This window comes from Ochotona curzoniae, unplaced genomic scaffold (assembly GCF_017591425.1).
Source record: "Ochotona curzoniae isolate NIBS_2020 unplaced genomic scaffold, NIBS_Ocur_1.0 contig_545, whole genome shotgun sequence".
Classification (NCBI taxonomy): domain Eukaryota; kingdom Metazoa; phylum Chordata; class Mammalia; order Lagomorpha; family Ochotonidae; genus Ochotona; species Ochotona curzoniae.
This window is the reverse complement of record NW_024466467.1, coordinates 162089-189889: the sequence shown is the minus strand read 5'-3', so window position 1 is coordinate 189889 and position 27801 is coordinate 162089. Positions and strand designations below refer to the sequence as shown.

General features: G+C 45.3%; 1 protein-coding gene and 1 pseudogene across 1 annotated transcript; both read left to right on the top strand.

Annotated features, from left to right (window-relative positions):
- The first annotated feature begins 3081 nt into the window (after positions 1-3081).
- Positions 3082-9997, top strand: LOC121162838 (annotated as a pseudogene).
- Positions 9998-12195: 2198 nt separating this feature from the next.
- On the top strand, positions 12196-24826 carry LOC121162836 (vomeronasal type-2 receptor 116-like). The gene is made up of 7 exons (XM_040990076.1): positions 12196-12213; positions 13480-13643; positions 18363-18648; positions 19021-19830; positions 20470-20697; positions 21025-21148; positions 23913-24826. Exons 1-7 carry the CDS (start codon positions 12196-12198, stop codon positions 24824-24826), a joined length of 2544 nt encoding a protein of 847 aa, XP_040846010.1.
- Positions 24827-27801: the final 2975 nt, after the last annotated feature.

The following is a 27801-nucleotide window of genomic DNA, read 5'->3' as shown; positions in this document are numbered from 1 at the left end:
ATTGTTGATTTTGACTTGATACTTGATTGTTGATTGTTGACTTGATACTGAAGAAGAATAGAATCATTGTTGATTTTCAGAATGTCATAGTTTGTCTTAGGTTACACCTAGCTACCGTATTTCCCATAAAATCCTCAGCAACATACTATTATGCGTTTATAATGTTCTCATTGTCAGGCTCCACGTTTTCCCCATATACATAATAGTCCCAAGAACATGTACTTTTTCATCTGCTTATTCTCATTGATTCTGGTTCTGGGCTTTCACTACCCTTGGTACACATATTTTACATCTTCAGGTGAAACTGACAGACCCAACATTTGATCATTTTAACCTGAAGAGATAAAGTGGGGAAGATGGTCGGCCATGGAGGGTTGGAGTAGCAACGTGTGTGGAAAGACAGAGATGGAAAAAAATAGAAGAGTTGGGAACAGGAAGAGAATTGCTGGAAAAAGCATCTGAAACTCTGCAGAGTCGGCAGGGTAGAAAGATCAGAAGGAAGTCCACACATGTATTACAAACGTATCTTTGACACAAAAACTGATAACAAACCAGTGAAAAAGTCTGATGTCTTCAACAAATGCTGTTGGGACAACTGGAGAGCAGCTTTCAGGATTAAGAAGCATGACCAATGCCTGTCACATTATACAAAAATCAGTTCTAAATCAGTTCTAAATCTACACCCAGAAACTGTCAAGCTATTAAAGGAAAACAGAGGAAGCACACTCCAAGATTATAGGAACAGGGAAAGACCGTTGGGGAAAGACCTCAAAAGCACAGATAGTCAAAACACAAAATGAACAAATGGGACTACAATGAAATAAAAAGGTGCTGTACAGCAAAGGAGACAATTAACAAAGTGAAGAAGCAACCAACACAATGGGAGAAAATTTTTGTACACTGCATGGGTTATCAGGAACTAATATCCAGAACTTATAAAGAGCTTCAGAAATGCAGGGACAGCAACAAATAAATAAATAAAAATGAACAGAGAAAACCCTGTGGAAAAAATGGACAGCAGAAATGAGCAGGCATTTTTCAAAAGAACAGATCTAAATGGCTAACAGACATATGAAAAGATGTTCAGGCTCCCTAGCCATCAGAGAGATACAAATGAAAATCACATTGAGGTTCCACCTAACTCCAGTGTGAATTCAGAACTCAACTAACAATACCTGCTGGCGTGGATGTGGGGAGAAAGGTACCCTCCTTCACTGCAGGTGGGAGTGCAGGCTAGTACAACCACTATGGAAGTCAGTATGGAGAGTGCTAAGAGAACTGAAAATTGATCTGCCATATGATCCAGTTATCCCACTCCCAGGCATATACCCAAAGGAAATGAAAAATGCATTTAAGAAGGGGGTCTATAATCCTATATTTACAGCAGCACAATCTACAATAGCAAAGACATGGAAACAATCCAGATTCCCAACCAAACAGGAGTGGTTAAAGAAACTGTGGTACATCTACTCTGTGGAATATTACTCAACCATTAAAAGGAGTGAAATCCTACTGTTTGCCACTAGATGGTCCCAATTAGAGACCATTATTCTCAGTGAAATAAGTCAAACCCAAAAGGACAAATTCTCTCTAATAATAAAAAAAAAACTTCATGCAAATTAGATTTTTGTGTTTGGTTGTGGGTTTTTTTGTTTGCTTGCTTGTTTGTTTTTGTCACCCATGCATTGGCCATGTAGTGGTGTCTTTTTTCACCTCCATGGTGATGCATTTTTTTTTCTTTTATCGTTTTGTCTCTTTTAACTTCATATCAGTCGTTGACTCTCTTTTCTTGGCTCCTCACTTAAGGAAATGTATAGTGACGGAGTAATACAGACTACATATCCAGATGTGAAGATACAATGCAACATGCAGCCTTACTTCCTAATCAAACATGGACACCCAATGAAATTGTTGGACATGTCTAGGCAAGAGGATGGCGAACTGTATGACGATGTGTATAACAACAATGTCAAGGCACATTTCATTAACAGACTGATGGAATTATAACTTGTTATGAAGGACTATACTATTGTAACAACATGGGGAAAATCAGTGCTAGATTTGGTGGGGCTTCTCCCTCAATATCCCCCTTTACCTCAGATACATGAAGAAAACAATGTGCAAAAAAACAAAAAATAGAAAATAGTCTTACCCACTTTCCTACAGCCCTTAAACATTTTTACCCTAATTAACTATGTAAAAGTTCTCAAAAATATAATAAAAAGGAAGAAGAAAATAAATCTGTCATTTTGTATTTTAAATTTTGATTTTTTAAAAATTATTGACCAATGTTCTAGAATTCTCTGAAATGCCTTCCATCTCTGAGGTTTTTTGATATCTCTGTTTATTATAGACTCTTGAGTAGCAAGAATAGTAGAAGGAAAATCTAATTGTCACTTTCTCCCTCTCTGAAAATCTGCTTTCAAACAATAGTAATTAAAAAAAGTATTTTGTGCTTCGATGATCATTGGGAAAAGGATGTACTTGTGGGTATTTCCAAACCCATAATTAGTGTAAGATCACTGTGGACTCCAGGAAATTTTGTGCAGTTGCATCTTCCCTTTCTGTACATTGGAGCATTTCAAGCTTGAATGTTTCTGCATGAACTTACCTGACACATTTCATGGCCACCTGGATTATCAAAGTAGTTCCTTGACAAGGTCTCTGGCCCAGATCTCACAGACACTCCTCCCGGGAGTATGGCTGTGCATAGAGTGGACGACATGATGGCCCCAGGTGCTAGAGAGGATGCCGAGCAAACATGTTTTCCATCTTGTGTTTTTCGACTGGACAGGATCCTGCACCAGCAGGGCCCCAGGGACAGGAGGACTCCATCTTCCTCCAGGGAGTCTGTAAGGAGTCAGTTGCAGGACTACTAGACTGGCCCCTCCAGTCTACAGGCAGCTCACACACAACCACACAGTATACACATGCACCTGTCACGCTGTGTCAGTTCCCTGACCCTGCCTCCTAGGCTTTTGCACAAAGTCCCAGATGCTTCCTCTGCTGTTTCTCATTCTCATTCTGCAGCTTCCCTGCCCTGTGTCCTGGCTGCTGGGTGGCCACTACTGCTTTCACATCATGGACCGTGGAGATTCCAAGGATGGAGATGTGATGCTCACAGCCTTCTTCCCAATCTGTTTATATCATATTGAACTTTCCATGGTTGGACCTGACGACAACTGCACATGCAAATGGTAAGTGTCCTTTAGTTTATACTTTTTACCTTGAATATCCTGGAGGGTACCTGCCAGGACCCTGCAAGTAGTGAGGTGGATGTAGTCCATGTCCCTGGGCAGGCTATCACTGGACTCCTGCCAAAGACCATGCAGGCCTCTATTGCATTCAGGGTACCCGAGGTACTGTGGAAGGAGCTCTGTGTGCTTCGAGAGGAGCAGTGGGGCTGGTTCTGCTTCCTGTCCTGTACATTCCATTGTCTCCAGCCCAGGGCTCTCCCAGCCCTGCAATGGCATCCACAGGCTGTTAGTCACCCAACTTCTCCACTCCGTTTGCCCCACTATCCTGCTCAGCACTACACACTGGGAGAGTCCCTGTGTGTTACCTTCACTGGGGAATGTCTGTTGTTTGTTCAGGTGGTAGCTATGAGCCCACATTGAAGATAGGAATGCCATGGCTGCTGGTGTGCCCACAGCCTCTGCCCTCTATTTGCCCAGGGGAACAGTGGGTTCACTGCCACTAGTGGACTCAGAGCCACAAAGAACCCAACTCTCTCAGGGGACACCGAATCAAACGGGCAAGGGCACAGTCACCTGGGCAAGCCTCTCACCTTTCACACCATGACAGCCTGGACTGAAGTTCAGCAAGAGAAAGGTTTCCAAAGTCTTGGATTGCAGCTGATATGTTTCTGGCCCCAGGATACTTACCATATTGCAGAGGTCAGGTGGACCTCCACCTCTGCCACTCAACCCTGAGCTGTGTTGAGAGGAGGCATGATGCCAGTAGAAGTAGAGTGGGTGCCAAACACTGCAAAACCCCTTAGCCAGGCGCTGTATACTCAGGATGGACAGCAGAATGCCCTCCAACACAGAGTCCTCTTGGGAATCAGGACACTGAATCTCCTCTCATCTTCCTCTGAGAAGGCATCCCTGCTGGCCAGGAGTCAGGGTCAGTGCTGCCCACTGCTAAATCCAGTGCCCACTGCAGCCCAGGCTCTGTTGTGTGGGATCTGCACATGGAACCCCCAAGGTTTCTATGGCATCCTCCTGCAGCAAAGATAAGTGAGATGTTTCTATATTCAGCCTTGTGGAATTTCTTAGCTTCCTGTTTTCATTTCAGGCTGTTACTAGAGTTAAGAGGATTTTACAGGCATTTAGTTTTCATGGTGGAACTACTGATTGCTCCATTATTGTGAGAGATGTAGACCCAGGGACAATACATACAGACACAGGTTTATTATAAAGTAAAAAAAAAAGAGCAACTTCCCACAATGCACTGTGCAGAAATAGACTTGAACGAGCTGTTTCCTGTGAGTTTTCTGTTCCCAGAAGTGCTGGCCTGTGGAGGTCCTGGATGCTGTGTGCAATCCATTGTTGGGATGGGACCACAGCGCATTCAAGCAATGTCCATTCGCCTTCACTCTCTGCCTCAGTGGGTCTGGCATTCCTCTACATACCAGGACTTAAGGCCAATGGAAAATTTGTATTCTGGCATGCTATTGTGCCAAGTGCATTGGAGGGAGGACCCAATGGCTCTTGCTGGGGAGCCTGTTGGGTTAGTGCCTTCCCAGCCAACCTGGGTGCTTGCAAAGCCCACTCACTCATCTTGCTGGACATTTGTTGAATACTCTGCCCAGCCCTCACAATACTATTTTCTGTTGACAATGTCAGGAAACTACCCAGCAGGGCAAGGTGAAGTTTCCCATGAGACAATTGATACACCAGGAGCTGCAGCTAGTGCTGGATATAACCCTGAATGAGACATTACTTATTCTGTTCTGTTCCAGGGACTGGGAGACTGGGGATGTGGTCCTGCATTGGTCTCACATATGGGTGTGCAGTTGCCTAAGAAGCTGGCCAGTGAACATAAGGACAAATGAGCAAATTATGTGTGTGTAAACTGTTCCATGGCCTGATGCTATAGTACAGCAGGGATCTGTGTAGATTTTCAGCAATTTGATTTAGCTTCTGGATGTTTCAATACAGGGACACTGGTTCTGTTGTCACTGTTGCTGTTGAACCTGTTGATTATAAAATAATATAAGCTGTCTCTACTATTCTAATATGTTAGACACTAGCCCCATGTGGATCAAAAATCAAATCATTGAAAACTAACCAAGTTCATTTCCATAGCTGTGCCAGCCACGTGTAAAGGAAGCACTAGCAGCTGTCCTTTGCAGCACAGAATGCCATGTTCTCTCTTTGTGTGAAAGTCAGATAGAGCAAGAGACCAGAAAGCTCTCTCATCTGCTGGCTCATTTTCCACATTCCTGCAGATAGAGGAGTTGTGGCAGACAAAAGCCATAAGCCAGGACACAAGTCAGTTCTCCCAGGCAGGTGGCAGGGACCCAGCCAATTGCACTGTCCCCTGTGACCTCTCAGAAAGGTCCATTCTAGAACAGAATCTGAGCCTGACCCCAGGTGCTGCAGTGCTGGGTCCGAGATTCCAGGGAGGATGTTCCCAGCCATACGGACTTCCTTTCACTTCAAGATCCTTTGCTGGGACCATGTGCACCTCAGATGGCCGCCTCTTATTTCTACCCATTGTGCAAGATGCTACAATTGTCCAAATGTCCACAATCCAGAATGGCAAATCGCAAACCTTCATGCCTCAACATTGATTGAGAAATGGATTTGCTTTTCTCTTTTGGTCCTGACAGTGCAGTTTATCTGGAAGTTATTTGATCATTTGTGTCTCACAGGAGTTAATAGTTCATCAACACACCCTTATGGTATATTGTTTGCCTTTCTATGCAAGGCAGGTACACATAAACCAAAGTACAGCTTGTACTCTGCATTTGTGTTGATTTTTTTCTATTCCTATTTCCTGACATTGCTTCCACAGTTCATCTTGGAGGACTGAGATAAGGGGGGGGGGGGCACAGGCTTTGGCCCTCTCATTTCAGGTGATGTGGGTCTGGGTGCAATCTGGGTCAGCAGATCCAAGTGCCGAGGAAGACTGTCACTTCCCAACTGCTTCCTCTTTTTCTATTGCTCTTGAGTTTTTTTCAACACAAAGTTTACAAAGAGAAAAAGAGAGAGAGAAAGGAGAGAGAAAGAATCTTCCATCAATAAAGTGGAAGAATCACTCCAGCAATGGCCAAAATTGTCAGGGATGAGCTGACCACAATCTTGCAGCCATGAGGATACAGGGTACCAAAGGTTTAAAGCAAAAACCTCTCCTACTTTCCAGGGCATAAGCAGGGAGTAGAACTAGAAGTCTCTCAGGCAGGTCATAAACCAGCATCCATACATACAGAAGCTTAGCATAATACACTGTGGTGCCAGGCCCATGCATTACCAGGTTAAAGTCAGGTAATCTAGTGTAGACATTCTTCCAATTTTGGAAGAGCAGTTTTGTCTATGGATCAGTGCACCCCTACACAAGCTGTCCCAGAAGTGATTGTCCTCTCCGTGCATTAAACTCCCTTCACCAGAGAAATCCTTTGCAGGGGAAATGTTCGAGCCTGTCCTCTAGTTGACATTACATATCAAACTTGAGACCTTGGGAGAGGCAGCTATTTCCCAATAGGAACAAAGATGACCAGATGTTCTTTCAGAGATCAGCCTTTTTGCACATGCAGCCTTATACCAGCGAACCATAGGCAGTGTGGTCGGGCCATGGAACTTTGTTTTGCAAAACTGTGGAGACTGCCAAGCCTAGGGCTAAGGCACCAGCAGTGTGCCTGTTTGCTGTGGAGAGGACAGTGCTCATGCAGTGCACTCAGCAGATGGAGGGATGCAGGATGTACCCTTCTTGCGTTGTCATGAACACAATTAACCAAATTTCTAGGAATCCTGAAGGAACACACACCTGCCTGCCAAACAACCTCCCATGACATCAACTGATGTGACACAATGAGTGCTGTGTGGCCCTGCCTGGGAGCCCTGGGCTTCCTTCAACGAGTGGTCATAAGGACCATCAGGGTGGCTGTGAGTACCATTACCTGGACATCTTAGCCCCAAGCATGTGATGACCCTCGGGTTGGAACCCTCCTCCCTAATTAGCCCTTTTGTCTCATGTGCAGCTTTCAGTCCAAGAACTTTCAGTATGTGCTGGCCCTGATGTTTTCTGTCAAGGAGATCAACAGGAACTCCCACCTCCTGCCCAACCTCACTCTAGAATTTGATCTCTACAATGTCATGCCCAGCAATGTGAAGATGCTGAAGAATGCAGTCATGTGGCTGACAGGGACAAACACAAGCATCCCTAATTACACATGCAGGAGAGAGGCCAAGGCTGTGGTGATTCTATCAGAGACCGGAATTTCCATCCAGATGGGGATGCTGCTGGAACTGTACAGAATCCCACAGGGCAGGGTACATGGGGAGCAGAGAAAATGAAACCCACTTCACTGTGATGCACTTTTCAGAACCACATCTGTCATGGGATGGGGTATACACATGAGTCACAATGAGCACTCTGAGCAGGAGTGTGCAGGATCCCCAGGATCCTCTCAGGGAGCACAAAGCCCAACTGAGAAGGAGCTAGGGGGCTTGGCTAGATGTATGCTTCTGATAGCGGATAATCCAGAAAGGTATCCAGCAGACAGAAGATGAAAACTTGAGCAATTCTCAGCTTTAAAACACTGTGGCCAATGTAACATCTGCTACATCAGTGTGATGTCTTACAGCACTGCAGTCACTCACATGTATTCTGCAATTTCCTCTCCTCAGCTCACATTTGGCCCTTTGAATCCTCTTCTGAGTGACAGCAGCCAGTTTCCCTCCGTCTTTCAAATGGCCTCAAAGAACACTTCTCTGACCCTCGCCATGGTCTCCCTGATGCTGCATTTTGGCTGGACGTGGCTAGGACTGGCAATCCTGGATCACCAGAAAGGTGTGGTGTTTCTGTCTGAGTGCAGAGACGCAGGAGCTTGGCCTCTGCATGGCCTTTGTGGAGCCAATACCAGTCAACAACCGCATTGTTCCCTTAGCAGATCTAAAAACAGCCAACCAGCATCATGATGTCCTCAGCCAATGTCGTTGTTCTCTTTGGTGACACAGAATCATTCATGAACCTAATGTTGGCACTGACAAGGTCTCTGATAACATGGAAGTTCTGGGTCATTATCTCCTACTTGGATTTTGCCACCAATAGGCAAAATGTCCTGTTGCATTCCTTCCATGGCACCCTCATCTTCACTCAGCAACGCAAAGAGATCTCTGGCTTCCAACACTTTCTGCAAACAGCAACCCCTTCCAAGTACCCAGAAAACATTTTCTTGCTCTATTCTGGTCTCTGGCCTTTCACTGCTTCATTTCCAATGCTGACTGCAGGACCCTGCAAGGCTGTCCCCCAAATGCCTCCCTGAAGTGGCTGTCCTGGCAGGATTTTGACATGACAATTAGTGAAGGGTGCTATCACATATACAATGCTGTGCATGCTGTGGCCCACTCTTTACACAAGATGCATAAACATGCATCAGAAATGCAAGCATCAGGACCTGAGGAGAAAAGCATGATTCCCCACTAGCAGGTATGCTGTGTTCCTGGGCTGATATGTGCTCCAGCTAACATGTTTCAATGTGATGGTTCTGCATGTAGGAGAATCCCCTTGCAAAGGACTGTAATAAAATGTACAAGAAATCTTGCAGGTATACATTTTCTGGGAGGTACAGGGACAGATGGGCAGGGTCATCTGTGTCATTGACCAGGAAGAAGACACTGGATCACTACCAGGGCTGTCATCCAAACAATTCAGATTCCAATGCAATAGTGTTGACATAGCAGATACATGGATTCCATCACAAGATGCTCAAACTGCGTTGTTGGGGATTGAGCTCTGTCTGTGTCCAGTGGAGCTCAGGACTCTAGTGCCCAGTGGGCATGAATGCTCTCTTATCATCTGTTCACACTGGGTGGTGGGCCACTTCCTTTGGCTCACCATGACTACACACAAGTACTTGAGCAAATAGGACAAGTTGGAGAATCAGGCTTCAAAAGAAGCATTGAAACCTCATGCCTGCTGCTGTGTGATGGGCCATGCCTTTGTCATCTTTTCTTTGACTGGGGACTAAGAACGATTGAATGGAATTCTCTGTGTTCTTTCCTCTGTGTGATGCAGTTCATGGGGAGGCAGTGGTCACAGACAGAGACCTTGTCCTCTGCTCCTTCCTCTTCGTTGGCCGTCCCAACACAGCCACCTGCCTCCTAAGACAAATCACATTTGCCCTGGTGTTCACACTGGCTGTTTCTGCTGTGCTGGCCAAAACCATCACTGTGGTTCTGGCCTTCAAGGCCATGACACTTGGAAGGACCATGAGGCGATTGCTGGTGTCAGGAGCCACAAATGCTGTCATTCCTATCTGCTTCCTCATCCAACTGACTCTCTGTGCCATCTGGTTGGCAATGTCTCCTCCCTTTGTGGACACAGATGCACACTCTGAGCATGGACACATCATCCTCTTGTGCAACGAGGGCTCCATCACTGCCTTCTACTGTGTGCTGGGCTTCCTGGGCTCGTTGGCCCTGGGCACCTTCTCTGTGGTTTTTCTTGTCAGGAAGCTGCCTGACACGTTCAATAAGCCAAGTTCCTGATGTTCAGCATGCTGGTGTTCTGCAGTGTGTGGGTGACCTTCCAGCCTGTGTGCCAGAGCACCAAGGGGAAGGTCATGGTGGCCGTGGAGGTCTTCTCCATCTTGGCATATGGTGCTTGTCTCCTGGACTGCATCTTTGTCCCCAAATGTTACATTCTCCTATGGCCTGAAAAGAAATCTCTGAATGGAATCAGAAATACTCATAGTATAGCATCTCTAAGGCTCTCTCACATTTTTAGGAATGTGAACCAAATCAGACACAACTCTGACTTCATCTTCTGATACTATAGATCCAGCTGACAGTGCATTGGTGATCACATCCTCCTCCTTTTAAAGGCAGCTCAGCATCCCATTCTCCCCTGCTGGTTCAGTGGTGGTACCTACCCCATTTTGGACTAAGATGGCTCTCAAACTTTTCATTTTTGTCTGTTTTCCTTATTCCTAACTGAAAGACACTCATTATTCTTATTTTAATGAAATAGGTAAGCTTTCATGTGGAGTGGCACTCTGAAACCCATCCATCAGATGCCCTAGACCCCGAACTATTACACTATCAGCTTACTGGAGTGTGCTACCAGGTAGCCTGACTTACTGTGTGGACTGTGGCTGCCTTGCTGGCAAGCATGGCTGGGAATAGAGCAGCGCCTCAATGTGCCTCCTTTCTAATTAGTTGTTGTAGTGACCATATCCCCTTCCTCAGTTAGTAGGTTTGAATTTTAGAATCCACTCCTGAAAACAGTTACTCCTTTGCTGATTCAGTGACTGTAACTTCATTTCCTTGTTGGGCTAACTTTAGCAGGGTTTCTGTGGTTGCCTAGGTCACCTGCATGATATGATATATATATATATATATATGCGGGAGTTCAATAAAAATGGTGCTTGGCTTCACTCATCTTATATTTCCTGTGTCCTATCTTTCTCATTATGTCATCACACTTTGGGTCCTGGCCTCCTCAGAGGATCTGCCACACGTTCACATTGTCCCGATAATTTCTCCATCTTAGTCTTGATATTAAAATGATCTTTTAAGGAATCTTGTTGTTTTGTGAATGCATGGCTTGTCATACACAGTTATCTGACCACACGTATATATATTTGTCACATAAATCCTCCACAAAATATCTTTATCCTAGATTTGTTTTCGCTCTTGTTGTCGTGGAACCAAGTTATCATTATGTAAATAGTCCTAAGGACATGCACTCTTCCATCAACTCATTATATGCAAAGATTTTGCCTTTGTGGGTTTTTTTGTTTGTTTGTTTTTGTTTTTGTTTTTGTTTTGCCCTACACTTCACCCTTAATACAAAAACCTTAGTTACCTCTTCAGGTGAGAATGATAGAACAACATTTGATCATCTTAACCTGAAGAAATCAAGTCATTGGCAGCATATCACGTGTTAGAAAACCATCGACTATTAGTGGTTGTGAATGACTCCATTGTCCCTTAGGCTGTCACTGTCCATTTTTGTGCTCTTCAGTCAGCCACCAATCTGCTTTCAATGTCTGTTTCTACAACTTTCGCTGTGCTGAATATATCCTGCCAGTCACACCAAGTGCTCTGTGACCCGTGAGGTTGGCCCTCTTTCATTTAGCATCTTCCTTTCTGGTGTCATCCACATGTTACCAAGCATCCCTCACATGTCTCATGATGAAATAGCCACTTGGTTACATGCATAAATATTAATTTCTGCACAAGTAGATAGGCAGAGTGTTTGTAAATTTGTTTGGTGCAGGGGGCTGCTGTGAACACTGGTGTTATACATTGGTTTGAATAGGTTTTGTCAGATTCATGAATACATTAATGAAAGTGGAATGGTTACGTTATAGGTGATTTATATGTCTATTTCCTTCAAGAGGATCCAAGTGTTTGGAGCTGTATTCATCGTGTCTTTTTTCATCCTCAATGTATGTGGGCGATGCATTTCCCTGCATGACCCCAGTCACCAGTGAAGGTGTTGCTCTCCATTTGCAAATATCATGGTATCTTATCTGGTGTATGCGAGGTGCTATCTCCATGTGGTTTTGATGGGTACATCTATCATTACTCAGGATTAGTAGGCTTAATGCTGCTTTTTTGGCCACATGGTTCTCTGTGGGGGAAACATCCAAATTCTATTCTCATTGTCAGTGGTTTTCTTTTTATTGTTGTTGTTGCTCCTACTTGGTGCATATTTTGATGCCAGGTGATCTCTGAGAAACTTTGTTGGCATCTCCCATTCTCTGCGTGGTGTTTTCTATTTCATGATGTCTTTCATACACAAGGTGATAGATCTGGGCACATTTTCTGAAATGTTTCTTGAAGCTTATCACAATAAATAAATGAAGGGAAATATAATTGACAGGAACATATGAAGCTCTAACAGATTTCAGGTGTTATAATGGTTCAAGCAAACCTCAGGTAAACAGATGAATCTTCAATGAACTTGGTAATGTTGGAAGACGATATTTGTGCATTTTAAAGCCCTGTTTACATTGCAATCATGGTCATGAGCTTTTGTGTAAGATTCATGTATTTATGTGAATGTCAGAGTTTGAGAGACAAGGAGAGATACAGAGAGACCTTTGACCCACAGCTTCATTCCCACAAATAGCTGCTAGAGCTGGAGCTGGGCTGACCTGAAGCCAGGAGCAAGGAGCTCCTTCCAGGTCCCCCATGTGACTGCAGGTGCCCAAGCACTTGGTCTGTCCTCTGCTGCTTTCCAGACACACGAGTGTCTTTGTGCAGCACATGATCTCTAATGCCAGATGAGTGGTGACAAACACTTGCTTTCCGGTTTGTTCTGGAACAGTTTCATTTCACCTTCATTTGATGATTTAATGGGGGTGCTCCACAGGGGCACAGGGCCAGTGTTGCAAGGTAGAAAAAGTTGGCTTGTTGGCTTTTTTTTCTTTAAGATTCAATCATTTTTATTGGAAAGTCAGATTTACAAAGATGCACAATTTTTTTTCTTAAGAATATCAGCCTTTCTTTTCTAGGATTTGTGTTTTTAAAAAGCATTGGCCAGCACTCTAGAATTCTGTCAGATGCTTCCTGTCTCCAAATCACTTTGACGTCTCTGTTCCTTTTGGTTTCTTGAGGGAATCAACACAAGGAGGATCTCTTTCTTTTGATCTCTTCTCTACATAAATCCCCTTTTCAATAATAATAAACAAGTCTTTTAAAAACTGATGTATGGCTCCACAGTCATTGGGAAAGGGATGTTCTTGTGCGTATTTCCTCACCCAGCATTGGTGTGAGATCAGAGTGGACAGCAGGGCAAGCTGTACAGCTGCTTCCTCTTCTTCTGGACTTTTGGGGTTTTCAAGCTAAAATGTTCCTGCATGATCTCACCCAACGCCTTTCATGACCACTTGGATCATCAAAGTGGTTCTCTGACAATGTCTCTGGCCCAGATCTCACGGGCACTCCTCCCCGGAGTATTTCTGTTCATGGAATTGGATGACATGACGGCACCTGGGGCTGGTGAGGATGCCAAACAAATATATTTTCCATTTTGTGTTTTTCACCTGGACGGGGACCCACAGCAGCAAGTGCCCCAGGGTAAGGAGGGCTCCCCATTCCTCTAGGGAATCTGAAAGGATTCAGCTGCAGCTGCAGGAGTATTAAAGTGGCCCCTCCAGTCCATAGGCAGCTCACACGCGTGCACAAACACGCGATGCATGCGTGCACCTGCCTGACCGTGCCTGTTCCCTGCTCCTGTCTCCTAGGATCTTACACAAAATCCCTGATGCTTTCTCTGACATTTCTCCTTCTCACCCTGCAGCTTCCCTGCCTTGTCTGCCAGCCTCATGCTCTCAACTGCTTTTACCTGCGGAACAATGGTAATTCTAAGGATGGAGATGTGCTGCTCACTGCCTTCTTCCCCATCTATTTATACACCAACAAAATGGACACCTACCATTCAGGAGAGCAGTCCATGTTCACAAGGTAGGCTACCTTTGCTTGATTCCTTTTCTTCTCAGAGGTCCCGGTGGTTACCTGTCAGGTCCCTGCAGTAGCAAGGTGAATGAAAGTGGCAAGGAGTCTGTGTCCATGCACAAGCTATCCCCAGCCTCCTGCCCTGATGCGTGGGGGCCTCAGTTGGGGTCTGATGAACATAGTGCCTCTTGGTCCGTGTCTCTGAGGAGTGGGGGAAGAAGTTCTCTGTGGTTCAGGAGGAGCAGCACAGCTGGCTATGCTTCCTGTATTCCATGATACATGGTCCTCAGCCCTGAGCTCTCCAAGCCTTGCACTGGCTTGTTCTTTGTCACCCAGCTCCTCCACATGGGCTACCCCACTATGCTGCTCAGCAGGACACACTGGCATCTCCCTTCAAACTCCTCATTTCTTCAGAAACATCAGTGCACACAGTGCCTCACACTCACACATACACGGCAAGAAAGGAAATATTTACCCCTGTGTAAGATGAATGTGTTTTTATGGATGTAAATGCCTCAACATTTTAATTGGTAGTGGTGGCCCATGTGGGCACTGATTGTCTGAATTCAGTGTGTGGCCCTCATCATGCTTTCTAGAAAGAAAAGAGAAAGAAATATATATGGACACTTCACAAGGGAGATTGTTTAGTCTGCTTCCCTCTTTAGCACACTTTCCTTCCATAGCAAATGATTGTAGCTATTTCTTCATGTATTTCCCATTAGGATAATCTCAGACCCACATCTTTTAGAGATAGTAGTACCACTTCCTACTCTCAAGAACTTTGGCTCATTGCTGCATTTCTTATCAGCGTCTAAATCAATGTGGTAGCACGTAGGGCACTTTGAGCAGAGGGTGGTCCCTTTGGAGATTCCCACATTTTATAGCCATGGTTTCGTGTCTCTGTGATGGTTTTGTGCATCTGAGGGAATCACTTGTTGGTGACTCCACAGAATGCTTTGTTCTGGGAAAAGTGCCTCTGTGGATTGGGGGAGTCCCTGTGTGTTACCAGGCTGACCAGGCATCAAGGGGTATCTGCTCCTGTGGTGGCTAGGAGCAGGAGTCCAGCAGAGCTCTTCGGGGTGTCAGGTATAAAAGGTGAAGATGTTAACATTGGCTGGTGTTCTCACATGCTCTGCCCCTCTCTTTGCTCAGGGAAACAGTGTGTTCAGTGTCATGAGTGAACTCAGAACCACAGAGAACCCAACCCACTCAGGGGCACCAAGTCAGATAGGCAAGGGTCCAGACTCCTGGCCACATCCCACACCCTTCAGAGCACCACAGCCTGGGCAGAAGTTCCCAAGAGGAGTGTTTCCACAGTCCCAGTGATGCAGTTCCAGCCTCAGGAGCCACACCATCCCTACAGAGGTCAGGTGTATATCCTCCTTGCCAGCCGAGGCCTGAGCGGTGTAGAGTTGAGGAAGGAATGCTGGGGGCCTGCCTTCATGTATTGTAGTGGGTGTCCAGCACTGCCACCCTTCTTGGAAACTCCTCCCAAGGCTGTGTGCACTCAGTGTGGAAAGCAGAATTCTCCAGGATACAGAATGATGATTGGCAATGGGCCACTGAAACTCCTCTCACCAAGTTCTGGGAAGAAGGCATATCACTGGTGGCCAGCATCCATGGCCAGTGCTGCCCACTGTTTATGGCCTTACCCGTGCTTAAGGCAGTCTAGGTCCTGTTGTGTGGGATCTGCACTGAGTCCTCCCTTGGTTTTATGGGCATCTTCCTGCAGCCAAGATAACTGAGAGGTCTCCATTTCCAGCCCCGTGAGAGGTCTCAATTTCCTGCTTTTTATTTGGGCTCTTGCCATATTTCACAACAACAAAAATAGACATTTAGTTTCAAGGTGAAAGCATCTAGTTCCTTATTAGTGTGTGAGAAATTGACCCAGAGCCAATACACACAGCAATACACTTAGGACAAAGCAAAACGGAACAACCTCCCACAACCTATAGCACAGAAGCAGCCTTGAGCGAGCAATTCACTCTGAGTTGCCTGTTCCCAGATGTGTTAGTCCCAATTAGTCCCAAGATGCTCTAGGGGAACCCAGCGTTGGAGTGGGACCACAGTATGTTCAAGTGATACAAATTCACCTTCACCCTCTGCCTGATGTGTCTGCTGTTCTGCACATTGGGACTGCAGGCTGAGGGGGGATTTGAATTCTGATATTCTACTGTGCCAAGTACACTGGTGGCAGGACACAAGGACTCTTTCTTATTGGGAAGCCTGCTAGGTTACTGCCTACAAAGCAGTTTGCAAAGCCCACTCACCCACCAGACTGGGCATTTGCAGAGCCCCCTGCCCAGCCATTATGAGACCCTCATTTCTGGCATCAGTATCATGGGCCTCTGCCCAGCAAGGGAAGGTAGGATTTGCCATGAGACAATAGAAACAGCTGGAATTTTGGCTGCTGCAAGACTGCATCGTGACCCTGACATTGCTTCTTCTAATATGTTCTAGAGACAGGGAATTTGAGGAATGAGGGGCTTCCCTGATTCTCCAATGTTTGTGGGCAGGTAGGTGTCTATCAAGCTGGCTCCATGAGCACAGTTAGGTCTCTTTGCAGAGCACATATGTGTTCTGATGCCATTGCGCAGCAGTGTGGAGATGTGTGGAGTTGCTGCTTGTTTCCGGACACAGGTGGACTGGTTCTGTTATCACTGTTGCTGTTAAATCTTTTTGATACAAAGTGATGTGAACTGTGTCTACTGTATTATCCCAGTATGTGAGCCATTTAATTCTATCAATTTAATCATCTGCAGCTCACTTCATTTCCATAGCAGGGCCAGCCGCACTGTGAAGGAAATTTGTGGCAGTTTTCCTGGACAGCAAAGAATACCATATTCTTTTTATGAAAGTCAGAGAGAGTAAGAGACCAAAAAACTCTCTCATTGGCTGATGCACTCTCTAGATTTCTCTAAGAGGGTGTGCTGTGCCAGGGCAAAGGCATGATCTAGGTCCCAAGTAAGGTATCACAAATGAGTGCCAGGAACCCAGCTTCAGGCGCAGTCCCCTGCGGTCTCCCAGGAAGTTTGATTCGAGAACAGAATTTGAGCCTGCCCCCAGATACTGCAGTGTTGTATCCCTGCTTCTGAGAGAGTCATGCTCCTGCTGTGTCTGATACCTCCCCTAGAAGACCACTGCTGGGACTGCATGGAGCTCTAGTCACCACCACTTTTTTTTTTTAACCAGGTTTCTGAGAAGCCACAATTGTACAAAACTGCAAAACTGAGAATGGCAAATATCATTCATTCATTCCCCATCATTGGATGAGACATGTATTTGCATTTCTCTCTTTTGTTTTGCCAGTGCAGTTTATCTGGGGGTTGTCTGAACATTTTTGTCTTGTGTTAAACTTTCATCTGTGGCCTTACAGTAGCTTCTCATTTGCCATATTTGTCTAGGGTACATGGACCTAAGATCCTCAGGTCATGGCAGAGTTCTGTTTCTATACATTTCTTTCCTACCCTATTTCCCAAAACTTCATTTTCACTGTTCACTGTGGAAGATGGAGATATTAGGGGTGCCAGCATTAGCTCTCTGCTTTCAAGTGCTGTGGATCTGTGTTGAGCCAAGTGGTCAGCACCTCCACATGGAGGGGAAGGGTATTCACACACAAGCTTACTGCTTTTTCTTTTTTTTTTCCTCAAAGTTCTCATCTTTTTTCTTTGAAAGTCTAAGTTAATAAAGACAAGATGGAGAGAGAGAATCTTACATCTGCAGGATAGAAGAGTCACTCCCCAAATGGTCATAATGCTCAGAGCTAGACTCACCCCAAGCTGGAAGGTGTAACCTTTTTCTATGTTTCACACACGGGTACAGAATGCCAAGAACAAGAGCCATCCTCTGCTGCTTTCCAGGGCATAAGCAGGGAGCAGGATTAGAAATGAAGTAGTCAGGACACAAAAGAGCATCCAGATATGATTCCTACATGGCACACAGCAGCTTAGCCTAATACACGGTGGTGCCAGCCTGAGGCATGCACAGGTTTAAGCCATGTAATCCTGTGTGAAGTCTCCTGCCCCTGTAAGGAAGCAGTTTGGTCTATAAATCAGCACACCCCTACACGAACTGTCCCAGATGTGACTGGCCTTTCCATCCATTCACCTCCCTTCACCAGAGGAATCCTTGGTAGGAGGGATTGTTCAAGCCTTTCCTGTAATTGGCATTAGAGATCAAACCTGAGAACATTGGGAAGCAGCTCATTTCCAATAGGGGCAAAGATGACCAGATACGTATTCTGAGTGAAGATCATGCTATTTGAACTCACAGGGCCATCCCACCACACACTAGACAGCATGGTTGCACCACAGCACTTTGCTTTGCAGAACTGTGAAGGGTGCAAGGACTGAACAAAGGCACCTGCAGCATGACTGTGACACACACAGCTCAGTCCTCATGCTGTGCATTCATCTTGAGGGATGCAGCAAGTGCCCTTCCACCTGCATTCTCTTGTGGAGAGTAAGCCCACTCCTAGGAGATGCACAAGAATGAGCCCCAGCCAGTCAAACCTCTTCACACCACATCAGCTAATCTTCTAGAGAGTAGTGTGTGCAACATGACTGGGTTAGCTGCGGAGTTCCTAAGTCCTGGGAGTGCCCTTGATGGCAATCATGGTGGGTATGTTTTTCCTAAAGGTCCAGGAGTGGCCATGAAGATGTTTAGGTAAGTGTCAGATGGCCATGAGGGTGGAATCGTCCGCTAAGGATCCCTCTTCCCTACATGCAGGATTCAATTCAAGAACCTCCAGTACCTGCTGGCTCTGGTGTTTGCTGTCGAGGAAATCAACAGGAACCCCCATCTCCTGCCCAACCTCACTCTAGGATTTGATTTCTACAATGTCATGCACAGCAACAGGTGGACGCTGGAGAATTCCCTCACATGGCTGACAGGGCTGGACAGAGGAATTCCTAACTACTCATGCAAGAGTGGGGTCAAGGCTATGGCAGTCATATCAGAGACAAGCATTTCAGTCCAGATGGGGACACTGCTGGAACTGTACAGAATCCCACAGGTGAGGGTGCCTGGGAAGCGGAGAGAAAAATAAACATTCCACTGAGATGCTCTTCCCAGGCTCTTAGGTTGTCATGAGATGGGGTACACACCGTGGGCACAGTGGGTGCTCTGAGCAGGAATGGGCAGGATCCCCAGGATCCTCTAAGGCAGCACAGAGCCCAACTGAGAAAGAGCTAGGGGGATTCTCTGGATACATGCTCCTGATGGCTGATAACCCAAAACGGTCTCAGAGAGAGAGAGAGAGAGAAAGGAGGGAAACGGAAATATTCTCACCTTTCAGCACAAACCAGCCACCATAACACCTGCTATATCAATGTGATGTCTTACAGCAGTGCGGTCACTCACATGTTGTACACATTTCTCTCCTCAGCTCACATTCGGCCCTTTGGATCCTCTTCTGAGTGACAGCAGTCAGTTTCCCTCCGTCTATCAGATGGCCTCAAAGGACACTTCTCTGGCCCTCGCCATGGTCTCCCTGATGCTGCACTTTGGCTGGACGTGGGTGGGACTTGTTGTCTCAGACAAGCAGGAGGGTGTGGCATTTCTCTCCGATCTGAGAGCAGAGATGCAGGAGCATGGCCTCTGCCTGGCCTTTGTGGAGGTGATCGCAATGTTTCAGATCCAGCCTGCCCTGGCAGCTAGGCACAGAATGCCCACCCGAATCAGCAGCTCATCAGCCAGCGTGGTCATTCTCTTTGGTGACACAGGATCTCTCACGTATGAGAACTTTCAGACATGGCAGTCGCTGATAACATGGAAGGTCTGGGTCACCAACTCCCGCTTGGACTTTGCTACCAGTGAGCAACATTTCCTGTTGCATTCCTTCCATGGCACCCTCATCTTCTCTAACCACCGCCGCGAGATTCCGGGATTCCAATGCTTTTTGCAAACACTAACCCCTGCCAGGTACCCAGAGGACGTTTACCTTGCCCTGTTCTGGTCTCTGGCCTTTCACTGCTCCATTTCCAATGCTGACTGCAGGACGCTGCAGGGCTGTCCCATAAATGCTTCCCTGCAATGGCTGCCCTGGGAGGAATTCGACATGAGGATGAGTGATGGGAGTTACCACATATACAATGCGGTGCATGCAATAGCACATTCCCTGCACAAGATGCATCAACGTGATTCAGAAATGCAGCCAAGGAGGCTTAAGGGGAAGACAATGGCACCCCGCTGGCAGGTATGTTAGGTTCCTCCAGCTGATGCATTTCCCAGGAGGGGTCCTGCTTGTGGAGAGTCCCTTCACAGAGGCTCCTTGCTCCCATATGTAAGTAAAGCTGCATGATGCAGTGTTTGGGAGATACAGGCCCAGCTCAGCAAAGGTTTCTATCACCAGACACTTGTCATTGACCAGGTAGAAGCTTTTGTGTCAGGACCAGGGCTGTTGTTACAAAGAGCTCAGCTTCTAGTCCACTCAGTGTTGACATATCAGGTACCCAGACTTCAGAACAAAGCGTTCACATTCAGCTTTCAGAGATTGAGCCCTCTTCATCCACGTTTGGATTTGGGTCACTTCATCTCCTGACAATTGCCTCATGCAGGTAACATTGTGCAAATAGGCCAAGATAGATAACTTAGGCTTCACAGAAGAGAAGTGTCAAAAACCTCCAACCTGCTGGTGTTTGATGGATCGTGTCTTGGGTTGTTTTTCCTTTTGATTATCTGGAGGCTGATATGATTAGATAAAGTTCTCTATTGTCCTTGCTAGAGTTCAGTTCCTTGGGGAGGCCATGGCCACAGACAGAGGTTCGTTCCTGTGTGAGTCCTGTGGCTTCACACATGGCCCTTTCTGATATGATGATTCATTCTTTTTCAGGAGATGCACCCCTTCCTCAGGAGCCTCCAATTTACAAATCCTGCTGGCGACCCTGTGAACTTGGACCAGAAAAGAAAGCTGGCTACAGCCTATGACATTCTCAACTTCTGGAATTTTCCTGAAGGACTTGGCCATAAGGTGAAAGTGGGACATTTCTCTCCCTATGATCCACCAGGGAAACAGTTGTCTGTCTCTGAGGAGTTGATAGAGTGGGCCACGGGGATCACACAGGTGAGTTCATCATGATCTTCCACCACAGTTGGAATGTGACTGTGCCCCATGACCTAAAAAATGTCCTCAGGGGTTTCAAACCACTCCCTGTGCCCCTGTGTATTCCATCATGTTCTTGTGCTTGCTTGGATGGAAAGTAAACACAAATGCTCCCTTGTTTGTTTTCAATCTATTTCCTAGCATACAGGCCACAATCACAAGTCAGTGTATAAGAAACCAGGTATTCACAATTGAACTTTGCAGGGTTCCCAAACTCTAAAGCACTCTCACAGGATTTTTTCCCTGACCAGCCCCACCCATGATCAACAGATGCTTCCCTTCCCCCAGACCCCACACTCAGTGTGCAGTGCCAGCTGTGGCCCTGGGTTCAGGAAGATTGCCCGCGAAGGGGAGCCTGCATGCTGTTTTGATTGTATCCCCTGTCCAGACAACAAGATTGCCAACAAGACCGGTAAGCACAAGACCACCTCACGAAGAGAGTCCACATTTGTCTTTGCCGTTCTTCCGTTTCCACACAGAAATGTCAACAAGTAGGATAGAGCTTTGGAAAGAATTCTTCTTTGAATAGTTTGAATAGTTTTTACTTTCCTTTTTTTTTAAAGATTTATTTTTATTATTTTTTTATTGGAAAGGCGGATATACAGAGAGGAGAGACAGAGAGGAAGATCTTCCGTCCGATGACTCACTCCCCAAGTGAGCGCAAGGGCTGATGCTATGACGATCCGAAGCCAGGATGCTCTTCCGGGTCTCCCACACGGGTGCAGGGTCCCAAAGCTTTGGGTCGTCCTCGACTGCTTTCCCGGGCCACAGGGAGGGAGCTGGATGGGAAGCGGGGCTGCCGGGATTAGAACCGGTACCCGTATGGGATCCCGGGTGTGCAAGGCAAGGACCTTAACCACTGCGCCACCAGGCCGGGTCCTAGTTTTTACTTTTCACAGTCAGGAATTATCTCCCTGATGAAAGAGCTCTCCCTGCTGCACTGTGCCTCCTGTGTTTTCAAGAACACGCAGAAGACATTGAGTGACACTGGAAGGCTGACACAGGTGACATGGAGAGTGAGACATGATGTAAACCATGAATAGAACCTCATATGTGGAAGGGAGACAGAAAGACCATCTAGGCACACCTAGAAAAGCAGATCGGTGATAGCACACTCAAAAAAGACCTTGGAGATGGGATGTGAATGTGAAGGAGAGTAAAGAAAATCTCGCATCATCGTGTGGCAGTTTGATTCTTTTACAGATCAAGCAAAAATTAGGAACCACTGTAAAGTTTCATCAGGAAAAAAATAAGATTACTGACTGTGTGTGTGTGTGTGTGAGTGTATGTGTGTGTGAGTGTGATTTTTACATGTTCATTTCTGTTGTATGTATGTTCTTGGGGTCCGTTCATGTGGACCAACTCTGCAGGGATTTCTGTGAAAATATTAAAAATATTAATATTAAATCATGTTGATAGCTTCGCACAATATGACAGATGACATCCAAACATTCCTGTGGAAAAAAATTATAAAATATATCAAGAAAGCATTTAAAATTTAGGTAGCCTCACAATTGTTAAAGAAACCCATTTGTGATATTTGTGCTGTGGTCAGCAGTTCGCAGGTGACTTTTAACTTTCACAAGGGGAAGAATGCTGGTTCTCTCAATTTCACTTGAGAAGGGGAAAAATAAGTTTGTTAACTGAGAAGCGTTTGTGTAGAATAATGGAATCACAACAGGTCACTTCAGCAAAATGAAGTTTGCAAGACACTGTTTTGGAAAATAATTGCACACATCCCCAAAACAAACAACAAAACTGCCTTCAGCTATGTTTCCTAAGAATGTTGCATTGTGCCCAAATCAGTACACATCCCAAAATTCAGCACATTGGTCCCTAAGTTAAGGGTGCTAATAGCACAAATGCAGGAAAAATGATTTCATGAAGTCAACACTAATCTGGGATTGATTAAAAAACACCTACAGAAACTTCTCATAAATTTCTCAAGAGAAGGGACAGTTTCATATAATAAAGAAGGTCATTTGCAGAATGTCACTGCAGTCTGTGCCTAAAGCTAGAAACAAAATGGTGTATAAAGGCACTTACTGTCATTGTGAATTGCAAAAGAAGGCTGTACTTGAACAAAATAGCCCAAAAAGAAGAATGACTATTCATTGGAAAGAAAGTTGCAAAAGTAATTATGTCTGTGACATGATATTCAGATGGTGTTATTCAGGCAAATCCGTGTATTAGCAATTGTGTTCAGTAGCATCTGAATCCAAGATTGAATGATATAAAGTTCATTTCAACCTACCAGTTCTGATGCATTGGAAATCAAAGCTTCAAAGGGTGACATGCATAGCACTGGAAGTATGAAATGCCCCCCAAAATTGGATAGATTCTGTGTTGAAAGGTTTGTAAACTTGGTAGGGTAATGGGGCAATACAAAGACAGGAGGATGGAGACTGAGATCCGGGGAGTGACAACGCATATCCAAGGCTGAAAACACACAAAGGTGGAAACGTGGCAACAGGCTGCCAGGTGGCTGACATGGGTGATGTGCTTAACTGATCTGGAAGTTGATTGTTCCCGACTATTCACATTCAATATTCTTCCTACTAGTAGTGTATTGCACTCCCTGAACCACAGCTCTTATAAAAGCTTCTCTGGTGCCTTGTGTGCACGGAAGTAGACAAGCAGAAACAACACCAGGTCTCCAGCAGCCCATGGTATTAGCTTGCCAACCCTGGTTGGTTGGCTGGGCTATGAGAGCAGGGAGGGTAATGCAGCATTAAAATAAGGCTGAAGGGAGCAGCCTGCTCATGTCTCACGTGAGGGTGCAGCAAGAATGTACCATGTGTAAGAATGTGACATGTGCAGGCACCAGATATTCCCTTCCCAACCTGAAGAAACCATGAGCAATGAATTGACGGGGTAAGAAACAACAAAGTCTAATAGATTTTTGTTTAAAGAAGAATGAACAGACACAGACATTAGCCTCCACCTCATTACTAAAATAAAAACTATTTTCATCAGCATGCAGCTTACCAAGGGGAGAAAGGAACAGCTTTTTGCCTAACCATGTGTAGAGTGGGCATTCATTATCACTCGTTCCTTATCCTTCATTGGAAGGCCCAAGCTCTAACAATTAGGGACAATTGACGAGAACAGGCTGAAGGAAGGGCCTGTGAACCAGCACTGGATGTGGGATAATAGTGTCGCAACTTTTTCACCAGATATGGACCAGTGTGTGACATGTCCTGATCACGAGTATGCCAATGCAGAGCATGACCAATGCCTGGAAAAACAAGAGACTTTCCTGGCTTTCAAAGATCCCCTGGGAATGGCCCTGGCCTACATGGCTCTGGCCCTCTCCATCCTCACAGCTGCCATCCTAGGAGTCTTTGTGAAGCACCGAGACACACCCATCGTCAAGGCCAATAACCGCAACCTCACCTACATCCTGCTCTTCTCACTCCTCCTCTGCTTCCTCTGCTCCTTCCTCTTCATTGGCCGTCCCAACACAGCCACCTGCCTCCTAAGACAAATCACATTTGCCCTGGTGTTCACACTGGCTGTTTCTGCTGTGCTGGCCAAAACCATCACTGTGGTTCTGGCCTTCAAGGCCATGAAGCCTGGAAGGACTATGAGGCGATTGCTGGTGTCAGGAGCCCCAAACGCTGTTATTCCCATCTGCTTCCTCATCCAACTGACTCTCTGTGGCATCTGGCTGGCAACGTCTCCTCCCTTTGTGGACACAGATGCACACTCTGAGCATGGACACATCATCCTCTTGTGCAACGAGGGCTCCATCACTGCCTTCTACTGTGTGCTGGGCTTCCTGGGCTCATTGGCCCTGTGCACCTTCACTGTGGCTTTCCTTGTCAGGAAGCTGCCTGACATGTTCAATGAAGCCAAGTTCCTGACATTCAGTATGCTGGTGTTCTGCAGTGTGTGGGTGACCTTCCTGCCTGTGTACCAGAGCACCAAAGGGAAGGTCCTGGTGGCAGTGGAGGTCTTCTCCATCTTGGCCTCTGGTGCTGGTCTGCTGGGCTGCATCTTTGTCCCCAAATGCTACCTCATTCTCCTATGGCCCGAGAAGAAATCCCTGAAAGGATTCAAGAATATTCATTCTCAGACCAGCTTCTAAGACTGTCTCACAATTTAGGATCATACAAAAAAATCTGACTGAATTCTGCCTCTGCTTCCTGATGTTATAGACTGAGGTGACTTAAGCTCATTTGTGATCATATCTGTCTCTCTTTTGAAAAGTATTTCAGGGCATCAGTTCTACACCTGGCATCCCTGCTTCCCATCCTGCTCCCTGGTGCTGGCCTGGGAAAGCATTTGAGTATTGCTAAAGCCTTGAAATCCTGCATCCATTTCAGAGAACCCGAAGAAGCTCCAGGTTCCTGGGTTCGAATTGGCTAGCTCCAGCCATTGGGACCACTTGTGCAGTGAAGCAGTAGATGGACAATCTTCCTCTCTGTCCCTCCTCCTCTTTGTTTCTGATTTCCATGAAAAATAAACATCTTTCAAAAATATAGTTCAGTGTCACAGTGTGCTTAGGTGAGTGTCCAGAGATAGAAACACATCACACTTCAGGCTAAGGTAATTCTCAAGCATTTTAATTTCTACCTGATTTCCTAATCCTAACTGAAAAAACACTCATGTTTTATCTTAATCTAATACATGAGCTCTCACATTTATCTGTTTCCTCCATTGGGATTTTATATTAAATTAAAACATTTAGATTCACTGTAGGTTTCCTAGATGTAATATTTTGTCACTTTAATTTTCACATGTAGACAATATTATCCATAAAATTCTTAAACATATATGTCATTATCAGAGAATATGAATGTTCTCATCATCAAACACCAGTTTTCTTTACAAATACAATCAGTTTGAAGAATATGGCCTCTTGCATCTCTTCATTCTGGTTATTTATCTTAGCTTTAGGATTTCTTCTGTTTTCTTGTTCCTTAAACACTCACTGTCTATTTCTATGCTGTCACACAGCCATCAATCTGCTTTCTATTTCCATGACATTGACTGTGTAGAGTATTTCCTATGAAGACATCCAGCACTGTATGAACAACAACGTTAGCCTTCTTTCCTTTAGCACCCTGTTTTCTTGTGTCATCCATAAGTGACTAAGCATCCCTGACACATCGCATGACAAAGTAAAAAGTTCATTGTATTGACACATTGAGTTTTGTTTCTGCACAAGTAGAATGGGAGTTGTTTTCATATTTTATCATATAGGCTGCTGTGAACACTGTTGTGTAAACATCGGTTTGGGTGGGTATTGTCAGTTCCCTTGGGTATACTGCTAAGGATGGAATGATTAGGTCATAGGTGATTTATATGTCTATTTCCTTGAAGAGAATCTAAATGTTTGGAGCTGTATTCATCGTGTCTCTCTTCATCCTCAATGTATGTGGGCGATGCATTTCCCTGCATGACCCCAGTTACCAGTGAAGGTGTTGCTCTCCATTTGTAAATGTCATGTTATCTTACCTGGTCTATTTGAGGTGCTATCTCCATGTGGCTTTGATGGATACATCTATTGTTACTGATGATTCCTGGGGTGTATGCTGCTTTATGCTCACAAGGTTCTCTGTGGGGCTTTTATCCCCACTGTCAGTAGTTTTCTTTCTATTGTTTTTGTTGCTCCTACTTGGGGCATATTTTGATGCCAGGCGATCTCTGGCATGCTTTGTTGGCATCTTCCATTCTTTGCATGGTGTTTTCTCTTTCACGTTGTTGTTAATACACAAAGTGTTTTGCTGTGATCCAGGCTGGCCTACCTATTTGTCCCTTACAACCATGTGCTTAAGACAGCAAATAAATAAAGGGGGAATGTATTGATAGCACTACATAAAGCTCATATACATTTCAGGTGATATAACTGTTCAAGATCAACCCATGTAATTGAGTAAATCTGCAAGCAACTGGGAGATGCATGATACATTGCTCAGCTGTTTTAACAACGCTGTGTACCTTCACATTAAGCTCCTGAGTTTTTGTTAAAATTCATGTAATTATGGAAATGTCAGAGTTAGAGAGACAGGGAGTATATTCTATCCGAGTCACGGTACCAGATATCGGGGGTCCTCCCGTCCCGCGGAAGAAATCACCCGACACTTGAGAGAGTCTCTAAGGCGCCTTTATTCTGATCTTCCGTTCCGTCCGTTAACTCCGTTGTGACCGTTATATCCGTTATGACCGTTACGCTCCAGCCCCTCCCCCGCCAAGCCCCCTGCTTAACTGTCAAACTTGACCAATCAACTTAAAGATAACCAAGGCACACCAATCAGGGCAAAGGGCCAATCACAGGGCAGGAAATGGTCAGTGCCCCCAACAAGGGAGAGATACAGAGGAATTGTTGACTCAATCTTTTCCTCCACCAGCAAGTGGAAGAGCGGGAGTTGGGCTGACCTGAAGCCAGCAGCAAGGAGCTCCTTCCAGGTCTTCCATGTGGGTGCAGGTGCCCAAGCACTTGATCCTTTCTCTGCTGCTTTCCCGACACATGAGTGTCTTTGTGCAGTACATGATCTCTAATGCCAGATGAGTGGTGACAAACAACTTGCATTCTGGTTTGTTCTGGAACATTTCCATTTCATCTTATGGTGATTTACTGGAGATGCTTCACAGTGGCCTATGCCCAATGGCTACAAATTACATAAGATATTTTCCTGGGAAAACTCATATATTTTAATTGGAAGGCACGTTTACAAAGAGAAGGACATATAAATATGTTAACTTAAATCTGTCATTGTCTATTTTATATATTGGATTTTTTTAAACCACTGGCAAATATTCTAGAATTCTCTGAAATGCCTTCCTATCTCAAAGACTTTTTGCTATCTTTGTTCATTACTGCCACTTGAGGAGCAAAAATAGTAGAAAGAAAATATGCTTCTCACTTTCTCCTTCTCTTTGAAAATCTCCTTTTCAATAAAAAAAAATATATATCTAAAACTAAACTTGTGCTTCAATGGTAATTGAGAATGGGTTGTAGTTCTGGAAATTTCCAAAGCCTGAACTGGTATGAGATCACGGTGGACACCTGGAAAATTTGTGCAGTTGCGTCCTCCCTTTCCGGACATTGGAGCATTT